At 38.5% G+C, this 24507-nt stretch overlaps 1 protein-coding gene across 1 annotated transcript in view; it reads left to right on the forward strand.

Annotated features, from left to right (window-relative positions):
* PEX7 (peroxisomal biogenesis factor 7) overlaps positions 1 to 24507 on the forward strand; it is a 77056-nt gene that overhangs the window by 8805 nt on the left and 43744 nt on the right. Inside the window, exons 4-8 of the mRNA XM_049654430.1 lie at positions 5892 to 5969; positions 6769 to 6877; positions 21203 to 21309; positions 22747 to 22860; positions 24378 to 24433. Coding sequence (XP_049510387.1) covers positions 5892 to 5969; positions 6769 to 6877; positions 21203 to 21309; positions 22747 to 22860; positions 24378 to 24433 — 464 coding nt within the window. The remainder of the gene's footprint in view (positions 1 to 5891; positions 5970 to 6768; positions 6878 to 21202; positions 21310 to 22746; positions 22861 to 24377; positions 24434 to 24507) is intronic.

The raw sequence follows: 24507 nt of genomic DNA on the forward strand, positions 1-24507 counted from the left end.
ACATAGTTTTTATTTGATGATTTTTAATTAAATAGACCAACTTAAAAAGGGCAGCACTATACGGTAGATTAAAAGCGAGCTCTTTGGGAATTGATTTCAGTAATAAAATTTGTCCTCTCAAACTGTGGTTTTGATGAGGTTCAGATTTCATAAAGCAACGCAAAATACTGTTCAGTGTGGTTTGTTTTTTTTTTTTCTTTTTGCAGTTTCTCAATTTTCTTCATCACTGCCGAGAGTAATTACTTAAGATAGGCCTTTAGAGGACCCTGCTTTTAAAGCACAACTGCATTCCTCTCTTCTTTTTTATGCTTAATTGGGCCATTAAGTCATGTCCACTGTTTGAGCGGGAGTGGACAGGGGAATTGGAAATAGGAAAAGGTTGGAGGACTGGACTGATGTGAGGTGTGCTCTTCATGCAGATTTCTCTGCGCCTTCATTCATTCTAGAAACTTTGATTAACCCTACTGTCTGCAAGGGACTGTGTGAAGCCTAGTGGGGAAGATGAGTGAATTGGGAATGGTCCTTGCCCTGCTGGAGTCCTTGTCCTCTCTAGGGAGGGAGGCTTACGCTGCTGGTTATCTAATTTATAATGTGATAAGTGCTGTGAATGTATGGAGTGCTACAAGAGGAGAGGATCTTGTCTGCAGGAAGGGACCAGGATGGCATCCTTAAGTCTGAAGGGAGAGTAGGATTTAACTATTCAAGTGGAGGGGCACCTGGGTGGCTCAGTCAGTGGAGCATCTGACTCTTGATTTCTGCTCAGGTCATGATCTTACAGGTTAGAGAGTTCGAGCCTCACATCTATCTCTACTCTGGCAGCACGGAGCTACCTGGGATTCTCTCTCTCTCTCTCTCTCTCTCTCTCAAAATAAATAAATAAACTTTAAAAGATAACTATTCAGGTAGAGAGAGTCCAGAGGAATAGGGTTAGAGGCAAAGGAAAGTGCCCTCTTGAAGGGCGGGTACTGAGCCTGTGTGCCTGGAAAAGTCAGCATTTTGGCTGTTATGCTAAGACCAGTGGGAAGACATTGAAGATTTTGAAAAATTTACCATGAAAGATTTCATGTTTACATGAATATATGTAAGAAGTAAACATGTATAATGAATGCTTGCATATTCATCATCTAACTTAAGAAATAAAACATTACCTATGCTTTTGGAGCCCCTGCTTACAGATGCTATCTTCTATCTACTTTTTTCTGATTCCACCCTTCTTCCTCCTCTTTTCTTTCCTCCCCTCTTCCCAGAAGTAACCACTAATTGTGAATTTCTATTTCTGTTTTCTTTTCTTTTTCGTTTTACTACATATGTATGCATCCCTAAATCACTCATAGTTTTGCATGATTTCGACCTTTGGGTAATAAGCAGCAGCATGGATGAATGTCAACGTGGAGTGAAGATGGTAAGTTGCAGGAGCCACAGAGCATGATACCATTGAAGGGCTTTCTGTGGGGGAATGACGTTTGTGTTTTTATGCAATGCGGATAATGGATTGGAGGTGAGCCAGGATGGATAGGAAGAGCAGTTGAAGGATGCTACGGTCTAGGTGGTAGGTAGCTGAGGAGTTGATGGCTGTAGCCTCTTAAGAGAAATTATGTACAAACTTGGAACTATGGTCTTTTGGGATCCTGTCTCTCCTAATTAGTTGGCCTTTCTGTTCCTCAGACGTGACAAGCTTGTTTCCTGCTTCAGGGTCTTTTCCTAGTCTTCTGCCAGAGCCTTTCCTCTCAAACGTGCAGAGTTCTGTCTTTCCTGCACGCAGGTCCCTGCTCAGAGAGATCTTCCCTAACCACTCTACTGAGAAGTGACCTCTTAATTCTACATTGTTTTCCAGTCTCCTTCCTTTGCTTTATTTTGCTCCATAGTTTTCCTTTAAAATCGCATTCTGAAATTATTTATTTATAGTCTGTCTTCCTCTGCTAAAATATATGACCCATCTGGACTAAGGCTTTGTCTTGTCTAACATTGTACTCCCCTTCCCCTTGTGCCTTGTACACAGTAGGTGCTTAAGAAATACTTGTTGAATAGATTAGTGAGGTAACTTGAAGTTGGGATATTAGAATCTACTCATCCTTTTTCAACTCTCTCTCAAACATCTCTCTGACTGTAAACTTTTTTCAGAGCCTGAGGTTAATGCCCAAACCCTGCTCCCACTAGACATTTCCACTTGACTGTCTTGCTGTCACTTCAAAGTCAGTATGTCCAAAATTACACATTATCTTCTTTCCTCCAGTCTTCCCATTTTGTTAATGCCACCACCACTGATAGTCCCCAGGCACAAAACCTTGGTGTTATCCGGCAGTGTTCCCTAGTCCTGATCCCTTGGGTGCTGTCTATGCCTGTATATGACTTTGTGGAGGTGGGGGAGGTGCAGTTCTGATCACTGTTTTCACTTCTGCTTTCTGCTATTGACATTTTAGCCAGGCCTCAAGGTCCTGCTTGGATCCTCTCTTCTGGGCATCAAGCTGAATTTTCCATCCCAGCACCCATGTTGTACTTATGTCTGTAGTTTTATTATTATTATTTTTAATATTTATTTATTTATTTTGAGAAACAGAGAGAGAGAGAGAAAGAGAGAGAGTGAGCGAAGTGGGGGGGGGGGCAGAGAGAGAGGGAGAGGGAATCCAAAGCAGGTTTGTGCTGTCAGCACAGAGCCCGATGTGGGGCTCCATCTCATGAACCGTAAGATCATGATCTGAGCCAAACAACTGGGCCACTCAGGCACCCCCCCCTCACTGTAGTTTGTTTGTTTATTTGTTTGTTTTTTTAAGTTACTTTCCTGTATCCTAATATTTTAAATACAGTCAAATAAAATATTTTTTGAGTTGCCTTTTTAAAAAATGTTTTTAAACATTTATTATTTTTGAGAGAGACAGAGAGAGACAGAGAGAGACAGAGCACGAGCAGGGGAGGGGCAGAGAGAGGGAGACAGTGAATCCGAAGCAGGCTCCAGGCTCCGAGCTGTCAGCACAGAGCCCGACGTGGGGCCCGAACCCACAACCGCGAGATCATGACCTGAGCCAAAGTTAGACGCCCAACTGACTGAGCTACCCAGGCGCCCCTTGAGGTTGCCTTTATTTCTTTTTGTGTTATCCCACTTTCAACATCACCCTGGGGATTCTGTCCCTAGTTTTGTCCTAGAGTCCTACTGCTTGCACTTTGTTGTGTGACTGATAAGACAGCTGGCAGCAACACCGCCGTCAGCGTGGTTACCTTCTATCTTTTGTTCTCATTAGGGCTGGGTTCCCCTATGGGGGCTTTTGCAGTTTTAAAAGGTAAGAAGTCATAAGGTTTCGAATCCCGTGTCATACTGGACATGTGTAGAGGCAGTGGAGTGTGAGACGTTGATCTTAGTTTTTAGTTATATTTGTTCAGTTATCCTCTGAAACGAAAACAGTAGCTCTTTATAACTACTTAGCAGTGATGCAGATTGTGAAGGTAAATTCAGATGGATAAACTCTTTTAACTCCCATTTGTTGAGTGCTTATTATATTGCAACAAGCATAGGCATACAAGGTGGTTTTGCCCACATGACGGATCTTCCCGAATCTAGTAGGTATTTAACACAAGTTGTCGTAAAATATGGTAAATGTTGAATTATAAGTAGGTGCAAGGTGCTGTTGGAGTGCATGGAAGGAAACATTTAAATCATGGAGGGTTTTATCGAGGTGAGGCTTATTTCATAAAGGCTGTGGTGGAGCCCAGTCTTGACAAATGAGTGGGAGGTCACCAAGTGGACAGTGGACAAGGGCTTTAAGTTCTTGGATAATTCACGGAAACAAAGTGGGATCAGTTTGGGCTCCCACGAAGGGCGATACTAGTAAGGGCAGGCTTTTACTTCCCTAATGTCGCAGCCCCACGTCATTCCAATTCAACAGTGCCCTCAGGTAGCATGATGTAGAGTCAGCCTCACGTAGTGATTAAGGGTGGACTCTGCAGTTAGGCTGCTGAGGTTCAGAGTTCAGCTCTGTCACTTAACTAGCTTTAGGAATTTGAAGAGTTTATTTATACATTTTGGGTCTTGTTATAGTATCAATTTCATAGAAGGGAAGATTAAATGAGATAAAATAGGGGCACCTGGGTGACTCAGTAAGGTATGTGTCTGACTTTGGCTCAGGTCTTGATCTCACAGTCCGTGGGTTCGAGCCCCGCGTCGGGCTCTGGGCTGACAGCTCTGAGCCTGGAGTCTGCTTCAGATTCTGTCTCCCTCTCTCTCTGCCCCTCCCCTGCTCATGCTCTGTCTGTCTCTGTCTCTGTCTCTCTCTCTCTCAAAAAGAAATAAACATTAAAAAAATTAAATGAGATAAAATATGTAAAATGCTTATGACAACATGTGGCACATAACAGGTGCTAAATAAAGGTTTGCTATTGTGGTTATTTTTGACTGTTCACATCAGCCTAGAGTAGGAGTTGGCAAACTACTACTCATGGGACAGGGCCCAACCTAGCCTGCTATCTGATTTGTAAATAAAGTTTTATTGGAACACAGCTATGCCCACTCATCAAGTATCAGCTATGGCTACTTTTGTGCTCTACTGGGCCGAAAGACAGACCAAATGGCCCATAAAGCCCAATGTGTATATATATATACACACTCTATATATACTCTCTCTATATATATACTACTCTACAGAAGAAATGTGCCATGCCCTGGCCTAGAGGATAAAAGCAAACTCTTCAGCTCACAATGACTGCTTCCAAGCCTATCTTTTTCCATCCGTAACTAACAGATGGCCATGGCAGCTCTTTGGTTTTTGTTGCCCCTTCTTTATGAGCTGCTTCTGTTGCTGGATTGTGGTTTCTTCAGTGTTCCAACTGATTTTCTCTCTTTTTCATGAATATGGACAACAGCAGGGCCAGGACTAGAATAGGGTGGGTGAAGCACTCACTTTAGGTACATGATTAAGGAGGACCCCAACAACTCAATAGTCAAATAATATCTTAATGCAGTAATTTAAAAAATCAGAAATACTGCAAAAAAAAATCTGTGATGAGAAAAATATTAAAGTTTTAAACAAAGACAGGATCAGTATTACCAATTTTGTTTTCTGAAACTAAGGTGCCAACATGGCTAGGCATAGTGCCAGACAGCAGAGAATGGGTAACCCATATTTAAGCCCCAGCAAACTGCATATCCTGCTTCCTACATAAATATGGTAGCTAGAATTTTTAAGACTCAGAAGGCTCTGCTGGCTGGTTACTCTTAGTGCTATGTACTCAGGTGTATGTCAGGACTACTTTAATAGAGAATAATTATGCATATATGTTGTTGAACTTAGCTTACAGTAGTGATCTGTATATGTCTGTTGTATAAAATGACAGAATGAAAAATATTTCCATAAGTTTTCAAATGGTTCATTTGAAATGGTTCACTGAAAGCAGTAAGGCCTAGATTAGAATAGCAGCACTGGGTAACTACAGCTGTTTACCAAGAGATTGGAAAGGATTACCTGGTTCCTCTAAGCTTTTTCTAAGAAAGGCCAGATAGCGTTATTAACTGAATTTTAATGCTATCTGATGGACACTGACCTGGCAAGCTTTTTTAGATGACTAGCTTTCTAATCTGCTTTGACATTTCTACAAGGTGCTGCAAACAGTGATTTGTCGATAGGTTAAAAATATATATAATTTGTTTTAGTGAAGGAGGTTGGGAAATAATCTGTAGAACTCTGTTAGAATGGAATCTTATCATAAGGAATATGTCTGGAGGAATGGACAAAATGGTCTTTCCATTTCTCAGACACCATGGTGGAGATTTGTAGGACTTCATTTGATGTTTCAATGAAGTAAATTGGTTGTTCTAACTGGCTATCGCTGTTCTAAAGAGATAAAATGTAATATTTAACTTGATGCTCTTTTGCTTTCTAAATGACACATTAAAATGTTTTTAGGTCTATAGTGTTGACTGGAGCCAGACCAGAGGTGAACAGCTCGTGGTGTCTGGCTCATGGGATCAAACTGTCAAACTGGTATGTCAGAATCATTGTATTTAAAACCAATATTCTCTTCCCCAAAGTTTCCGTTGAATTTTTTTTCTTCTCTTGAACATACTTCTATATCTTTTCAATTGCACAACTAATTTCTTTTCAAAAAACTGTATTAAAGCCTTTGTTAGAATTTAAAAATTTTTAATTTTTTGTCTGTGAACTAACAACAATTAACTCAGCATTAATTATTTTAGCCCCTTAAATACCATTTTGCTTTATATAAAAATAGACTGTAAAAAATCTTTGAGGGGTGCCTAGACGGCTCAGTCAGTTAAGTGTCTCACTTAGGCTTAGGTCATGATCTCACGGTTTGTGAATTCACAGTGCAGAGCCTGCTTGGGATTCTCTCTCTCTCCCTCTGTCTCTGTCCCTCCCCTGTATGCGCTCTCTGTCTCTCTCTCTCTCTCAAAATAAATTAACTTAAAAAAATTGAAATATGAATGTATATTACATGTGTATATGTAAATACATTTATAGAGGGATGCCTGGGTAGCTCAGTGGGTTAAGCATCTGACTTTGGCTCAGATCATGATCTCACAGTCTGTGGGTTCGAGCCCCGCATTGGTCTCTGTGCTGACAGCTGGGAGCCTGGAGCCTGCTTCAGATTCTGTGTCTCCTCTCCCTCTGCCCCTCCCCACTTGCACTCTGTCTCTCTCAAAAATAAATAAACGTTAATAAAAAAATAAATACATATATGCTGTATTGTATATTATATATATGTATATATAAACATAAACTTGAATTTACGTCTAAGTAAACTGATCTGTTAATTTATTTGTAGTGGGATCCAACTGTTGGAAAGTCTCTGTGCACCTTTAGAGGCCACGAAAATGTCATTTATAGCACCATCTGGTCTCCCCACATCCCTGGTTGCTTTGCTTCAGCCTCAGGTAAATAATTCATTTACCAAAAAAGCCTTGTCGTGAATGGTGGCCCTACTCTCCCCAGTAGGTGGCACTGTGTACTTGAGATTCGCAGGGAAAAGGGACTTCATTACTATTCTTTGTGCTCTTTAGGATTGTTTCATTCTTTATCAACCTCTAGACAAGAATTAGCCAGGCCTGGATTACTTTTCAACTCCTAGTGAACAAATGTGGTTTGTCTTAGGCATATTATAACTGGTTATAAATCTGCCAAAATTGGGAAACGTTCTAGTTCTTTTTATTAGCCACTGAGCTCCTTTGCTTAGATGGCATTATCCTTGGTTTGTTTATCAGAATAAAGGTTGCTAAGTCTGAGTAACAGTTACAAGAGTGTGTAGTATGTGCTAATTAATGACAAATATTTGTGGTGATTGACAAAGTAAGACAATGACTCTTTATTTTTTACTTCTTTTATAACTTTCAAAAAATAAATTTATAAAGGAAAAACAAAAATGGTATCCTAGATAATCCCTATTCTGACCATATTACATAGTAAGGAAATTCAAACAATGCAGAAACATGCCAAATTAAAAATAAGCCCTCATCCCTCCCCCTCCATAGAACCACTGTTAATATTTTCTTGTATTCCTTTCTTGTATTCCTCCATAAAAATTCTTATTCTTATTTCAGAACATATGGTATAAAAATGAAAAATATTTATGGGGAGTATTCTTGAGGAAAATGTCAGATGTCTTTTGCTTAGTGGTGTTAGGCTTTGTATGCTTATAGCTATAAAACTTTTGTTGTTGAAATTGTACAGGAAAATAATTTTATTTATTTATTTTTTAAAAGTTTATTTAATTTCAGAGAGAGAAAGAGAGTAAGTGAGCATGAGCAGGGGAGGGGCAGAGAGAGAATCCCAAACAGACCCTGTGCCGTCAGCACAGAGCCCTGCGTGGAACTTGAACCCATGACCTGTGAGATCATGACCTGAGCTGAAACCAAGAGTCAGACGCTTAACCGACTGAGCTATCCAGCCCCTCAGGAAAATAATTTTATTATTGTGAGATTGTGAGTCAGAAAATCTCCTTCCCTGGGACACCTGGGTGGCTCAGTTGGTTGAACATCCTGCTCTTGATTTCAGCTCAGGTCATGATGCCAAGGTTGTGGGATTGAGCCCTGTATTGGGCTCTGCATGGAGCCTGCTTGAGATTCTCTCTCTCTCTCTTTCTCTCCATCTGCTTCTGTCCCCTGCTCACTCACTCACTCTCTCAAAAAAAAAAAGAAAAGAAAAGAAAAGAAAATCTCCTGTCCCAAATTCATTTTCCCCATTGAAAACATTGCTGTTATAAACCAGTTCTTGATTGTGGAGATTTCTTAGTCGGCTTAGTCCAGTATTATAGTTGAACTGAGTGAATCAGAACACCATTCAGAAGGAGTTCTTAGACTCTAGTTTTAAATAAACTTGATGGAAAAGAACATTCTCCAATTATATTTTATGAATTATACACATAAATTTATATTAAATACTTAAAGTTATGAAATTAAAACAAATTTAAGATAGAAAAAGAGGTACACTACGTTGTTTTTTTTTTTCATTTGATCTACTACCAATAAACATTTGGCTAAAGAATTTTCTGAATACTTTTTCCTTCCTAAAATCCCTGACACTTTAATATACGTTGCTTCATTTTTCTTTTAGATAATTTGTGTAATGTATTGAGTGCCATTAAAGCTGTAAAAAGTGTAGAAATGAAACAAAGGTGAACAATTAATTGGCATAGGAAACACAGGGTTGCTCTGCCAGGCTGCCTCCTTGAGTCACTTCGCCCTTGACTCAGAGAACAAGTAGTAGGAAGGAGAAACCAGTGTCTGCTCAGAGCATTCCAATGTGAGGCATGATTAAATTAGACCATTTGGGGGAATATATTCATAAATATAATCTATATGACACTAATTACTTTCAAGAGTGTTTGTTTTAGAGCAGCAACACCTTATAGATTAATTGAAACAATAACAACAACTTTCCCAGTCTAGGTGATAGTGAGAATCTGATAATGTTAAGGTAATAGTTACTTTAACATTTGGACCTTGAAATGATAAATAAATGCACCTTAGTTTTTTAAATGTTTTCCAATTTGATGAGTGAACAATGATACCTAATTTTTGTTTTGATTTGCATATTTGGTTATGAGGGATAGTGAATATTCTTTATATGTCAGTTGACCACCAGAGTTTTTCTTTTGTGAACTGCAGGTTCATGTTTTGGGCCCATTTTTCTACTGAGAGATGTTGTTGCTTTTCTGTATTGATGCATGAGCTCTTTTTTTATATTTAGGAATTAGTCTTCTGTATCTTACATGTATTTTCCCAACTTTTTTTTGTTTTTAAACATTTTATTTTATTTGGATGATTTTTTTATATATAATTTTAGAGAGAGAGAGCAGGGGAGGGGAAGAGGGAGAGAGAGAAAATCTCAAGCAGGCTCTATGCTCAGTGCAGAGCCTGACATGGGGCTCGATCCCATGACCCTGGGATCATGACCTGAGCCACTCAGGCACCCCTATTTTCTTTGTATATATATTTTTTACTGTATATGCATTTGAATTTCTTGGTAGTCAAAGCTATCAATTTTTTGCCTGATAAGCTTCTGGCTTTCATTTAGGATGAATAAGGAGTTGGCTCAGTGAAAAGTGGGAGGCCTTGGCAGGCAAAGAAAGAGCATTCCAGGCAGAGAGAATAAGATGTCCACAAGTAAGAACTTGGTGCATTTGAGATACTGAAAGAAGGCCAGGGAGACCATCGCTTAAGAGGAAAGGGTAGTAAAAATGAGGTTGGGCAGCAGATAGGCACCCAGATCAAGATTCAAGATTTTAGATTTTATCCTATGGACATGGGAAAGGTACTGAAGAGGTTTCAGCAAGTGATTTGATTAGGCTTGCATTTTCAAAAACTCATTCTGGTCATGTGTAGAGAATAGTTGGGAGATGAGCAGGTGTGAATGCAGGAAAATTGAGAGAGAGATGAAGGCAAGGATAATAATGGTGGCAGAAGGGCTGGAAGGAATTGGGCTGACTGGAGTGGTATTTAGAGATGGTTGTATAAGATGTAGAAGAGGGGAAGAGAGAAGGATAAGTAAAGAGTAACTCCTAGATTCCTGCAAAGGATAAAGTAGTGGGTGGTTAATGTCATAACTGAGGTAAGAAATACGTTTGAAAGAAAAGATCTTGAGTTTGTTTTAGAGCACATCGAGCTGATGGGACACATGGGGTTGAAATGATGGGGGTTGACTTTGGAGCTGAGAAGTCTAGCCTTGTGAATAAATTGTGTCATTGGCTCATAAACGGTAACTAAAGCCATTGCGGTATGTCAGAGCACCCAGGAAAGGCTAAATAGAAGAAAACTTAGACTAGAGCCTAGGTTGACAAACTACTGCCCTCAGATCAAAAGGACCCACTGACAGGTTTCATAAATAAAGTTTTATTGGAACACAGCTATGTCCATTCTTTTACAGATTGTATGTCTTTCTTTTTTTAATGTTTGTTTATTTTTGAGAGATAGAGAGAGAGACAGAGTAGGAGCAGGGGAGGGGCAGAGAGAGAGAAGGAGACACAGAATCTGGAGCAAGCTCCAGGCTCTGAGCTGTCACCAGAAAGCCCGATGTGGGGGTAGAAGCCACAAACTGAGATCATGACCTGAGCCGAAGTGGGACCCCCAACCGACTGAGCCACTTAGGCTCCCAGACATAGATTGTATGTCTATAGCTGCTCTTGTGCTGTAGTGGCAGAGTTGAGTAGCTATGGCAGAAATGGAATGGCCCTTGAAACCTAAAATATTTACTGCTGGGTCCTTCACAGATAATTTTTGCTCACACTTTGTATAGAGTCTTGCGGGGAAATAAATAAATGGAAGCTCTTTTGTGCAGTCTGGTTGTTTAGGGGAAGAGAGAAGAAAATAGCTAGGGGAAGATATAAAATGTGTCCAATATTGTCTCCTCATTTAATTATCCAGCATCTCCAAATAGGCAATTAGTAGGATAATTTCTTGCTAATAAACTATATCAATGCCCTGAGTTGTTGAATTACGTTGAGTGGTTTCCATAGTAAATATAATGTCACAGAAATCCTTTTCTTTTATTTCTTTTCTTTTCTTTTATTCTAAAAACTTAACAAATGTCCCTGAATTCTAAAATATTGTTAGGTTAAAGACACTTGGAACTGAAAATCTTCAGGTAAATTGTATATAGACAAATATGTCCATTAGATTAAGCAATTTCTTAGATCCTAAGATAATAGCAAATAATAGTAAATTCTGTGTATTGAGGTTAAGTCAAAAAATGTGCAATGATTAAAGTTAACGGCATTGTTTTCTAGAATAAAGAACAGCATACTTATAAAGTTATTACTATTATTTAAAAAATTTCTAGGTTGTCTGAGTCATAGTGTTTTGTCCATATCTGAGTTAAATCTTTTCCAAGATACCAAGTCTTTTGGGATGGGGCCAGTAATATATTTTTCATTGGCACATTTCCTTTTCCAAACCTGAATTCCTTCTTCGATTTTTAAAATTTTTCTGTGGTGCAGCTAACTATAAGGTTGAGTGTGTATTAAGTAAGTGATAGCAATATTGATATGCTTGTTTGAGTTAACTAACCCATTAGCCTGTCTGTATATCTGGAGTTAGTCATCTTTATGCTTTTAATTTAGTGTAAATGCTAATGAGTTTCATGCTGATGGTTAATCAAGTCTGAAGATGACCATAGTTCAGCATAATGGTTATAATATTACTATTGGTGAAAAGCCCTAATGCAGAGTTCAATTAAAATTCTTTAAGGATGTGAATTAGATTGACATTAGCATTATTTTCTTTGAATAGGGATGCCCTTTGGCCTTATGTCCTATAGTTTCAAAGGATTCATTTCAAACCTTGGATGAAATGAGTGATGTAAAATAGATCTGTCTTCAAAATGAACTGGAACATACTTCCTTTCTAGTGAAGCAGTGAAGACATGTCTACTGGGAGCTCTAATTGGCAGCATTCATAATAAACTGGAATTAATAATGAGTAGAGTTTCACATGTTAGAAAAAGTATTAGTAAGTAAAACTCCTCCAACTGATATATTTTTGAAAAAATTCCTTTACCTTACTATTGTATGTAATTTTGTTAATGTATACTATTATTAAGGTTCTAAAATTGTCTTTGTTTTTAATCATTGCTTTTTTTATGACCGTGACAAAATATGATGGTGACAAAATCTTGAACTAATATAACTGAATTTATTTAAGTGTCAGGTAAAATTGTGGATATTAGCCTTTTATTTGGGCTGAATCACACACACCTCTTCCTTCTACAATGGCCTTTTGTACGGCATGGTATACATAATATTAACTCTAGATGTTGCATATAGAATATTCAGTGTATGAGACTGAATAGAAGAAAAAGACTAATTGTGTATAGACAGTTACCAATATAACCACAAAACTTAACTATCTGCACATCGTAGATAGGTAATACATAAAACAGTGTTTTGTCATCACAAAGTCCATTTGGTTTAATGGAAAAAAGATTATCTGTTTAAAGACATTGCCTTCGTGTGTTATATTAGAAATAAATGTAAGCAGTGTTCATATCAGCCAGGACTTCTTTGGTTGAAAGTCAAAGAAATTCTGAACCAAACCCCCTTAAGTAAGAAGCTAATTTATTTGCTCACATAGTTGAAATGTCCAGAATCCCATCTGGCTTTATACACATGGCTGGATGTAGGCCTTAGTGGATGTTCTTGCCATCTCTTGTTCTGTGCTCTCTTGAGTTGAGTTGTATCAGGCATCATGTGAAAGGAAGATGGCAGCAGTTCTGAACCCTGTATTATTTCTGGTTTCTGTCCAGTAGGAAAAATCATGAGTCTCCTTCTTAGACATCTAGGAAGTTTCATTTTCTCTCATCTGATGGTCCATGTGAATGTTTCTAAACTAATCACTGTGCCTAGGAGAGGCGGGCGTGGGGGGGGGGGGGGGGGGGGGGGGGGGGGGGGGGGTGGGGGAGTGTAATATGTTGACTGGCTTGGGCCCAGCTTAGCTCCTGCAATTGGGAATGAGAAATGAGAGAGAGAGTGGTACTCAAAGTACATACAGCAAGAATGGAAAGAGTGAACAGTGATTAGGTTGAAGTGGCTGCATACATTCTAGGAGGCCGATACTCACTAAATTGTATGCACATCCAACACTTAAAATAAATCAGAAGGGATTTCATGAAAATCAAGCACTGGACATATGAGCTATAAAATAGGCTTCTTTTTTAAAAAATTGGATAAAGTAAAGGCATTTTTCTGCCAGTTTTATGGTTTTAGAAACCCATTGGAAGGTTTGTTAAGCATTTGCCATTTTCCTGAAATATTCCTTCATAATGATTTTCAAATAGTAACCTATTTAATAAGGTTGAAAAAATTTATAGTTTTTCTTCCACTCTCTTAAGAAGAGGGTTTATGGTACAGTAAAAGTTGGGGCAAGCTCTGAAGCTCTCACTGTGCCTTTGCTCTTTCATGTGAGATGAGACAATGTGTTTACCAACCTATGCACAGTGTATTAGGAGGTAGATGAATTTCTTTGCATATTTTCTTTACTTGACTTGTTTTCATATGTTTCCTATAGGGCATGTGTATTCTTTTACATAGCTGAGTCCCTTATACAGGCAAACACTAAAATAGCTTTTATTACTATTATGTAAGATATGGGAGTAATGAAGGGTGCCTGGGTGGCTCAGTCGGTTAAGCGTCCGACTTCGGCTCAGGTCATGATCTCGCAGTTCATGGGTTCGAGCCCCGCATCAGGCTGTGTACTGACAGCTCAGAGCCTGGAGCCTATTTCATATTCTGTGTCTCCGTCTCTCTCTCTGACCCACCCCTGTTCATGCTCTGTCTCTCTCTGTCTCAAAAATCAATAAACATTAAAAAAAATTTAAAAAAAGATATGGGAGTAATGAAATTATTAGAAGTCTAAAAACATATCTAAGGTTAATTTTGATTATTGAGAGGGACATTGACAGTGAGTCCATCAGATATTAAGTGAATGTTCACTGTTTTCTAAAAGATACATTGAAAGGCACTGAAGATACATTGAGGAAGAAAACAAGACAGGGTTCCTGTCTTCTTAGAGCCACAATCCAGTGGAAAAGAGAGATGCTAAGAAACAAAAACTAGCAATGGACAATGTTAAGGAGTGCGAAGTTCTTTGAAGAGGTAACACAGTAAGTATAGTGGTTACCAACATGGACTAGAGGTGGGATGCCTGAGACAAAATTCTTCTTTACCACTATTACCTGACTTTAGTCATGCTGCTTAACTCCTGTCTCTCTTCATTCCTCATTTCGAAAATAAGGGTGATAATAATACCTACATCATGGAGTTTTGAGGAGCATTAAGTGAGTGAATGTGTGTAAAAGGCTAAGAACAGTACCTGGCACAGAGTAAGGGCTCTATACATGCTGCCTTCTATTACCAACATGTGTGCTCAGAATTCTGTGGAAACACAGCTAAGGATTCTTGAGCTTGTCAAAGTTGACTGGTCAGGGAAGCTTCCCTGAGGAAATAGTGTTCACGCTGTTACCTGTGAACAACCAAGAGTCCAGAGATGAGAGCTGGAAAGCAGAGGAACAGGAGGTGGCGAGAAAAGAGCATATTTGAGGAGCATTGGAATGGCCATGGAATGTGTATGCGCCATGAGAATTACCGGTGCTTATCTGAAGAGCTTGCTCCAGGTCGACTCTAGAATGCATGGCTGTGTAATAACATACTAGGCCGGTGATGCCGAAACCTGGTTAACCATCAGAATTATCGGGGAGGCTTTAAAAAGAAACAAAATTCTGAGCTCCATCTTAGTCCTACTGAACAAAGTACCTCTGGGAGGCATATTTTTTTTTTTTTATTTTTATTAAAAGAATTTTTTTAGTGTTTATTTATTTTTGAGACAGAGCATGAACGGGGGAGGGTCAGAGAGAGAGAGGGAGACACAGAATCCGAAGCAGGCTCCAGGCTCTGAGCCCTCAGCACAGAGCCCGATGTAGGGCTCGAACTCATGGACCATGAGATCATGACCTGAGCCAAAGTTGGACGCTTGACTGACTGAGCCACCCATGCGACCCTGGGAGGCATATTTTTTAATCGCCCCAGCTGAATCTAGTGATCAGCCTCATCTGGAAAGCACTGTTCTAGTCTATGGTACAGCTTTGTTTGAGATGCCAGATTAATGGTTTGTTTCTGTTGGTGTAATGGGAATTTCATGTTGCTTTTAATGTTCATCTCTTTTTATTTATTTTTTTTCTTTTTTAATGTTTATTTATTTTTGAGACAGGGAGAGACAGAACATGAACGGGGGAGGGTCAGAGAGAGAGGGAGACACAGAATCTGAAACAGGCTCCAGGCTCTGAGCTGTCAGCCCAGAGCCCGACGCGGGGCTCGAACTCACGGACCGCGAGATCGTGACCTGAGCCGAAGTCGGACGGTTAACCGACTGAGCCACCCAGGCGCCCCTCATCTCTTTTTTTAAAACCCACAGAATGGTTTCAGTGCTGAATTCAGAGAGGAAGTGGTTTCTGTAGTTTGAGAACGGCTTAGCTTTTTTTTTTTTCTTCTCAGTTTTGTTAGTGATAGTTGAGTCTTCATCAATTTTCTTACTTTGTCTTCTTGCTTACAGACAGGAGCTTGTTGTAAAACATGGTATAGTCTTTGCACCAAAAAAACCCTCAAATGTAAATTTCATGGTGGTGGAGCCCAAAGTTGCAAAATCTTTGTTTTTACAAATATCGCAAATAGTAGAAGCTTATATGATAGGTCGTCAAGATGTATTTTATGTCTAATCCTGTGGCACACATATGATTAATTATGCCACTCAACTGCTCATAGCAGTTTATATTTTAGGATAATATATAAGAATATAGCATTTAGATCATTCTAAGAATTTAGTCACCTTCAAAGTTAAATGGCATTTGCAAATCTAGAACTAAATTTGTTATCATTGGCTAAGTTAACACAGGCCAAAGAGGAGAGTTTTTAGAGATTGAGATCTAGATTTCCCTTCCAAAGCAGAGTTCTCTAAAGACATTGCATTCTGTCTAGTTCATGATATGAGATAGAAGGGAAGAATATTTACGTCTTTACATAAAGAACATTAACATGAAGTAAACTTTCTTTTGAACCACGAAAGCTAAGTTATTGCTATTACAGACTCCATATAATTGCATAAGTGATAGTCATGCCTGAATGAAGGGGTCCAGTAGTTAAAAAAATACAAATAAAAATAAAAGAAAAAAACCCACCCTCATTCTACTCTTAGAAAAAAGTCCTGTCACATCTGATAAGCATCTGGCATTTCAATTCAATTCAGTTATTTGGGCCCAGTATGCACTTTTTGCTGCTCCGTTCTTCGCAGTGTCAGATTCAGCATTTACGCTCATTCTCCTTACTCAACTTCCTCTTACCTGATGCAGTTTGAAATTAGACGTAGCCATAGCCAGCATTTCCTACTCCATACTGTGCACTTAAACTCACTGGTTCTGCTGCCAGTGGTGGGTCTGCAACTGATAAGAGAAGCTGGTAATTCAGGTGGGTCCATGGCACTATCACAGGGCCCTGGGAAACGTCTGGCTGGCAATGAAAGGCCAGTTGTCTGGAAAATGCAATTAAAACAAAACAAAACAAAACAAAACGATATAGATACAGATATCCTGGTGGCTAAGGGTTGAGTGAGTCATGGTACCATCTGGCCAGAAGCTGTCTCTCCTACCTGGAAAACAAAGGAGGATGAAGTAAGTAAGTGGAATTCTTAGCTCCTTCAGAACGGTTTCCATCTTTTTGTGTCCTTTGAGTTAGCTGCAAGAAGGGACACCCTAGACCGTGGCTTTTTTTGTGTGTGCGTGAATGTTGCTTGCATATGGTAGTGAGGAACCAAAATACTGTCCCAGAGTAATTGGGAGTAGCCACCCACCCAGTCTTTTTTGTTGTTTTGTTAAATCTTTTAGTGGAGTATAATACACTCATGGAGCAGCGCATGATCTTAAGTGTACAATGAAAAGAATTTTCACAGTGAGCCCATCTGTGTACCAGCAGCCAGATCAAGAAACAGAACATTCTGAGAGGCTCCCCTACCCCATTCCAGGATGAACACTGTCCTGCCTTCTAATAGCATAGATTCATTTCACCTCTTCTTATACTACTCCTCAGGTTTCTTTCATTCAACATTATGTTTTGTGAGACTCATCTATAATGTTGCTAGAATAAGTTACCTCTTGATGGCCTAGTCCACAGTCACTGTAAGGCTTTGGTACTCTAAACCATTCACTGACCCATAAAATGTAATTATTAGGATGAACACAGCACATTCAACTTTCAACAGTGCTTTAGTTGTAGCTGTAGTGGACTTTAGAGTTTCAGACCTGATATTAAATATAAATTTTTGAAAGCTTCTGTACATCATTTAGGTATTTCCTATGTTTTAGTGGAAGCCTTGTGCTCAACCAGATGTTCTTCTCTGGGGCTAGGCTTTTTCAAGACTGAAGCTTTAGGGGATTCCATTTACTCCCTCCATGATGGTAAGGGGTCTCCTTTGCCTACAGGTGTTAGAACTTGAACTCTCTTAGGTCTTTGTAGAATTTATTGAAAGGCAACCCCAGAAACGGAAGGGATGCTTGAACAGTCCCAGTACACATTTTCTGTCTTTAATCTGGACTTTTCTCTGCTTGTTAACTTCATTCTGCACGCTGGCTTTCCCCAAACAGTGAGACATGTGGCCGTCAGCAGCTCCCCAATTTAATTATCTATGAATCCTAAGAGAGGGACTGCCATTTTTCCCCAAGTACCTACCTTTCACCTGTCAGCTGTGGTCAGGACAGGGAATAAGATACTATGACTGGCCTTGCTTGGACCTGTCCCTGGGTGGTCAGCTGTGTTGAGCCATAGGTCTTTCTGGAGTCACATGGTGAGAAAAGGATGCTTGTGCTATAAGAAGTGTATTGCTAGGAAGTCCAAACACTAGATACCCACGCCACCTTGCTTTATACTCAGAAGGCTAGGGAGAGCCTAAAGATCATTTTACCAAAGGTATTTAGAATTTACAAATTCTACTGACTGGTGGCTAGACATTGACTATGACTAGGGCTCCTGAAGATATTTGAAGCTCTAGTCTATATCGATTCTGAACAGTTTCCATTTGGTACTTTCAAACTCATCATTCCTTCTCATCCCCGTCATATTTACCTAGATCCAAAAATGTAAGTTCCTTTCTTTTATCAGAGTGTTTTTCAATCTTTTTTAAAGTAAGAAGAAAGGGGTGCTTGGGTGGTTCAGTCGGTTGGGCATCCGACTTCAGCTCTGGTCATGATCTCACAGCTCGTGAGTTCAAGCCCCACATCGGGCTCTGTGCTGATGGCTCAGAGCCTGGAGCCTGCTTGAGATTCTGTGTCTCCTGCTCTCTCTGCCCCTAACCCACTCACATTCTGTCTCTGTCTCTCTCAAAAATAAGTAAACATTAAAAAAAAAGAAAAGTAAGAGGATGGGAAGAGGGATGGGTGATGGGCAAAATGGGTGAAGGGGAGTGGGACATGCAGTCTTCCCGTTACGGAATGAATGAGTCATGGAAATAAAAGGTACAGCACGGGGAATACAGTCAATGGTATTATAGCGGCATTGTGTGGTGACAGGTTGGTAGCTATACTGTGGTGAGCACAGCATACCATATAGAGATATTGAATCACTATGTTGTACACCTGAAACTAATATGGCAACTATACTCAAATTTGAAAAGAGTATGAAGATGGTATTTTATTTTTATTTATTTGAAAAAAATTTTTTGAGAGAAAGAGCATGCATGAACACATGGGGGGGCGGGTAGGGGGGGAAGGGAGAGGGAGGAGGAGAGACAGAAAGAGAATCTCAAGCAGGCTCAACACCCAGTGCAGAGCCTGACGCGGGGCTCAATCTTATGACCATGAGATCATGACCTGAGCTGAAATCAAGAGTCGGACACCCAACCAACTGAGCCACCCAGGCGCCCCTGAAGATGGTATTTTTAAATAAAAAACTGCAAATCCCACACACAAAGCAATGATACATATATGTGGATCCATAAAAATATAGTGGAAGTATTACAAAAACACAGACTGAAGGGATGCCAAATTCATGATCGTGATGACCTCTGAGCAAGGACGATGAGGAATGGGATTGAAACTACAATAGAGGTTTCAACCTTTATTTGTGTTACTACTTTATTTCTAAAATAACCGTGGGGCAAATATGGTAGAATGGTGTGTGTGTGTGTGTGTGTGTGTGTGTGTGTGTGTGTGTGAGATTAAATGTTTTTTCTCCAATTTATTGGAAAAGCATAGAAGTTAAAAGAATAATTCTTCAAGATTCAGCCAATATTGGCCATATGGCAGTTCCCCTCCAGTAGCATTAGGAAGCAGTGCAGGGTGGGTGTGGTGCACACAGGCTGGGGAGCCTGCCCGCCTAGGCTCTTGGTCCAGTCCTGGTTCCATTGCTTGCTCTCTTGCGGTCATTATTTCACTTCCATGAGCTTCAGTTTCCCCATTTGTAAATTACTACAAAAATTACTTTTTATATTATCAAAATTTCTATCTCACTTGTTATGTTTTTAAAAAGTTAAGGCATATAAAATGTTTAGACCACCACCAGGTGTATAGTAAACACTCAATAAATATTCGCTGTTATTCATGTTGTTATAAATAGGGGTGGGAATGACTTCTAATCATGGGTATATTTTCTGATTTTATTTTTAAAAACATTATCTCATTTAAACTTTATAAAGTAAATATTTTATCACAGGTAAGGAAAATGAGAATCAGGGAAGTTAAGTAATTTGATTAAACGTCAGCAGGGAGGGGCGCCTGGGTGGTTCAGTGGGTTAAGTGTCTGATGACTTCCGCTCAGGTCATGACCTTGAGGTTCAGGAGTTCAACTCTGCTGACAGCTCAGAGCCTGGAGCCTGTTTCGGATACTGTGTCTCTCTCTCTGTCCCTCCCCTGCTTGTGCTTTGTCGCTCTCAAAAATAAATAAACATTGAATTTTTTTTTTTAAACATCAGCAGGGAGCAAATGACTGAGCTGGATTAGAATTAAGCCCTAGAACTCCAGAGCCCCCATTGTTAATCTCCACCTTTCATTACCACCAACAATGCAATTCTTACATTTCTTAAACAACTTCCAAAGAAATCAGAAAAAAAACTCATTGCCTAAAATTGCTATATTTAGATACATGACATATGATTTAGAATTGGGAATGTAGGAAAACATATATAAGTAAAAGACAATTTAAAATTTTAGCATTATTGTATACCATATATTAAAATATCTGCTATGTGCTGGAGATCATGCTAAGTGCTTTACAGGCACTTTATTACACTAAATTCTTGTACAGCCCTACATGTAGGCATTCTGTTTCTTTTTTGGAAATGAAGAATCGGTCTGAGATACTATATAGCTTGTTCCGGGTCGCACAACTTCTAATGGAATTCAAGACCTGACTGCCATCACACCATAGACTGTGTTCTTTCATCAGGCCTTACCAGCTTTTTCTTTGCATCAGTTATTGTTTATAATTTACCGTTGATATAGATATATAGATCCTGAGTTTTGTTCATCTGGTCATTTTGTTGTTTCCTAATAGTTTATAAAAATTGAAGGCAAACAGTATATAAAACATTTAATCAGGGGTAACTTTGTGGAACTAAGCAATGTAGACCATTTTTGTAAAAATGCAAAATATAATCCTTAAATTCTTTCAACTTGTTTTTTTCCAAGGAGAAAAATATACCTCCGCCTGGCCCATTAAAATGTAGTAAACATAAAAGCTAAGTTTAAAATTTCTCTATTTTGGTAGACTAACCACATTTAACAGTAAAACTGTTAGCATTTTGTTTTTATAGATTGTGCTGGTATAGGGTGCTACAGGGTTATTTACTGGAAGCTGAGGATTTTCAGGCCCTTTTCCTATCCTAAAGAGAAATGCACTCTTAGTTGCCACTGTGTTTGTGTCAGTGTGAAATTCAGATTTCCTGCTTAGAGTAGATCTAAAAACATTGTCATGGCGCATTACTTTTTGTAGTTCATCACTTTTAGTAGTTCGTATGCATTATAATAGTTAAAAACCGTGTGTGTGTGTGTGTGTGTGTGTGTGTGTGTGTGTGTGTGAGAGAGAGAGAGAGAGAGAGAGAGAGAGAGAGAGAGGAAGACAGCAGTATCCTAACAGTAAAACAGTGTATTTTTCCTCAATTTATCATCATGAGTACAATGTCACTGTGCATCCAAGTGGTGTGATGGAAAGTGATCAAGTCTTTATCTTTCATCAGGTGATCAGACGCTGAGAATCTGGGATGTGAAGTCAACAGGAGTCAGAATTGTGGTTCCAGCACATCAGGCAGAAATTTTGAGTTGTGACTGGTGTAAATACAATGAGGTACCCTGTCTGGATCTGTCCTGAGCTGCTGAGCCCTTCCTAATGTTGAAATGCTTTAGATTCTATTTTATCCTTGTTTGTGTGGACTTTGATGGTGTTTATGGACCATTAGGTTAAAGGCAGTCCCTCTTCATTTGTAATTGATGACTGTGAGCGACCCACATTAGCATTAATTGGATTTAAGTGCACATAAAACAGGCACGATAAGAAATAGAAATTCTCAAAGTTCAGCAGTGCAGCCTTACTTGCATGTTTGGGAAACTGCTTTACAATTTATGTAATTTGTTTTCCTTTATTGCTCTTAACCCCACCAATTTGTATCATCTGCTATTATTTCTTGTTCGCTTTGCTGGTTAGGCTGCTGAACTGTTTTTAACTTGATTTTTAGTTTGGAAGTCCATCAGTTTTTAAATTTTGTTTCATCTTCCCATATAAGCCTGACCAAACTTGATGCTTCAATAACAGTGTCCGTTTGTGCCTTTTTGCAAAGCTTCCGTTAACCACATGAGCATACGAATTCAGAACAGAAGTGGATTAAACATGAATTGATACACTGTTTATGTCCTAAAGTGGTCTGTTGACTGTGACAGATGGAGAAAACATACGCCTGTTTTTTCTCAGTTTTAAATTTATTAAAGTTAAGAGGCATTGTATTGGCAGAGTTCTTTAAAAAGAAATAAAATAGATTAAAAGTACATAGAGTACACGTTCAATAATAATACTTGATCTAAATAAAAATTTCAGTGCTGATAACTGCAGTTCAAATTTCTGTCATCATAAATGAGTTTCCCATATAGGAAAATGAATTGTGGACTATATGTTATACTTTGGGGAATTCTAAAAAAAGGTGCTGATACACAGTTGAGAGTTGTTAATTTTTTTTTTTTTTTTTTTTTTTGCTTTAAATCATTGAAATTTTTTCCTCAAATGAGCTTACACTGGAACCCAGCACATTCAGACAATGAATTGCTGCTTTGGTTGACATGGGATGGGGCTGACTTTGGAGCCAGCATGTGGCCCAATTCACCCAGGAACTGTGAGTTCACCGAGGACTCTAGATGGAAGGATTGGTAAAACCTGACTAGACAGAAGAATCACCACTTTTTACCCAAGGTCTCAGTTATGATTAGATATTATGTTAAGACATGGCTCATGAGAGTGGGGCACAATGATTGAATTAGATTTAGAAAAACATAACCTAATTTGTACCCTTTGCCCTTCCCCCATATTCCTAAGTTAGCAGGCCTCTTGCCCTTTAACACCTGGTGAAGCCTCAGAATACACTGAAGAGAAAGGTGGGCTCATTTGTCAGGCATGATTTTTAACCCCTTGTGTCCTTATTGATACTACTAAAGGTAGAATGGAGACTCCGTGCTTTTGAGACTACACCTTGTTCTGACGTGTGCACTGCTCACCTTTTTGTGAATCATTTTGCAGAATTTGCTGGTGACGGGGGCAGTTGATTGTAGTTTGAGGGGCTGGGACCTGCGGAACATACGGCAACCAGTATTCGAACTTCTGGGTCACACGTACGCTATTAGGAGAGTAAAAGTAAGTGTTCATCTTTCTATGGATAGAGCATAAACAGAAACATTATCAATGAAGCGTATATAAAAGGTGTTTAGAGGTTGGGAATATTGATTCTTTTTGTGCATATTTTTGTTAGCCAATTAATGATGATAAAAAATGAAAGCTAAAATTAGTTAAAATACTTGAATAATTACTGAATAAATTGGGACAATGTAGCCAATCAGTGCTTAAGTTTAATTCCAAATGTATTTTTATTCTGTCATTTCCATTCTACTATTCCTTTTCATGTGTTTTTAACTAGGTAATTTACTTTTTGGTATTTTTGTTGAAGTTTATAGAGAGGTGGCTAATTCCTTTCTCTAACAGGGTAATACGTATGGATATTCACAAACATTTGGGGTATAGAAAATTTTCCACTCTGCAAACAGCAGAGGATGAGATAAAGATAATTTTTTTCTGCTACTCCCAAGAAATTTGCCTGGTTATAAGGTGGCTTATGTTAGTTTCCCAGCTTTTATTGGTAGGTTTTGCTAAGTCACTGCGGAAAACATCTTATTAAGTGACATCTCCCAATTTCATTTTTTGTTTTATTACATTATGGGTAAAGAAGTACTTTATTGATCTTTTAAATAATTGGGTTATTCCTATTTTAAAAATTCTAAATTTTAGTTAAATTAATATTTTAATTTTTATTGGCAGCAACCCAACATATGAGATGCAGCGCCATGTTGTTTTAATGGTACACAGGTTTTGGTAGTTGGGAAATACTTTCAGTATTTACTTCACAAAGCTTTTGAGAATGAAACTCCGTATTCTGAAAGTGTTTTGTAAACTATAAAGTATATTTGAAAGTAGTTTTATTTATATATATAACCATTAAAATACTGGAGAGAAAAAAACTGAAGAAATATAATTACAGTGGGAAGCCTGTTAAAGTATGTTGATTATTTGTCTAAAAGATATTCCTCTTTAAATTTGCAGTTTTTGTACTTGTTATCCTTTTCATTAGCTGTGATGTATGAATAACATAAAAATTCTTTTAAAGATGTTTTTATTTAACATTTAAATGATTATTTGATACTTGTGCCAATAGCAATCATAATATGTATTTGTAACATTGGTAAATTATATAATTATATATTTGTACTATCACATACTTAAATCCCTTATATTTGTAGGAGTTATTTTTGGATAGGCATTATGAAATGTGTTTAATTTTTCCAGAATAGCCACCCTTTGGGAATATTTTATTCTAAATAAGTGCTAAAAAGCTTAAAGAATGATTTTTCTTTGGAGAATATAAAAGTAAATGTTTTTCCTGCAGATGATACTTAAAAGACTAGAAGATTTTTGCCTTGAATTAAGGCATGGAAGGTTTGGGAAAGCAGAATTTTAAGTGACAGTCTTGACTAAACTTTAATTTATTGTAATGCTTGTGGGAATAACCTTATGAAGCAGCAAGTTATAATGACAGCTAACTTGAGAAAGTTTTGTTTTGTTTTTGTAGTTTTCACCGAAAGTTTTGTTTGTTTTTGTAGTTTTCACCGTTTCATGCTTCCGTTCTGGCCTCTTGCTCCTATGATTTTACTGTAAGGTACGGTGGTTTTTATAAGTTACATTGTGAAATGCTAAGTAGCATTTGTATCTTTTCAACTTTTATGAAAGATA

Source organism: Panthera uncia, assembly GCF_023721935.1.
Source record: "Panthera uncia isolate 11264 chromosome B2 unlocalized genomic scaffold, Puncia_PCG_1.0 HiC_scaffold_24, whole genome shotgun sequence".
Lineage (NCBI taxonomy): Eukaryota > Metazoa > Chordata > Mammalia > Carnivora > Felidae > Panthera > Panthera uncia.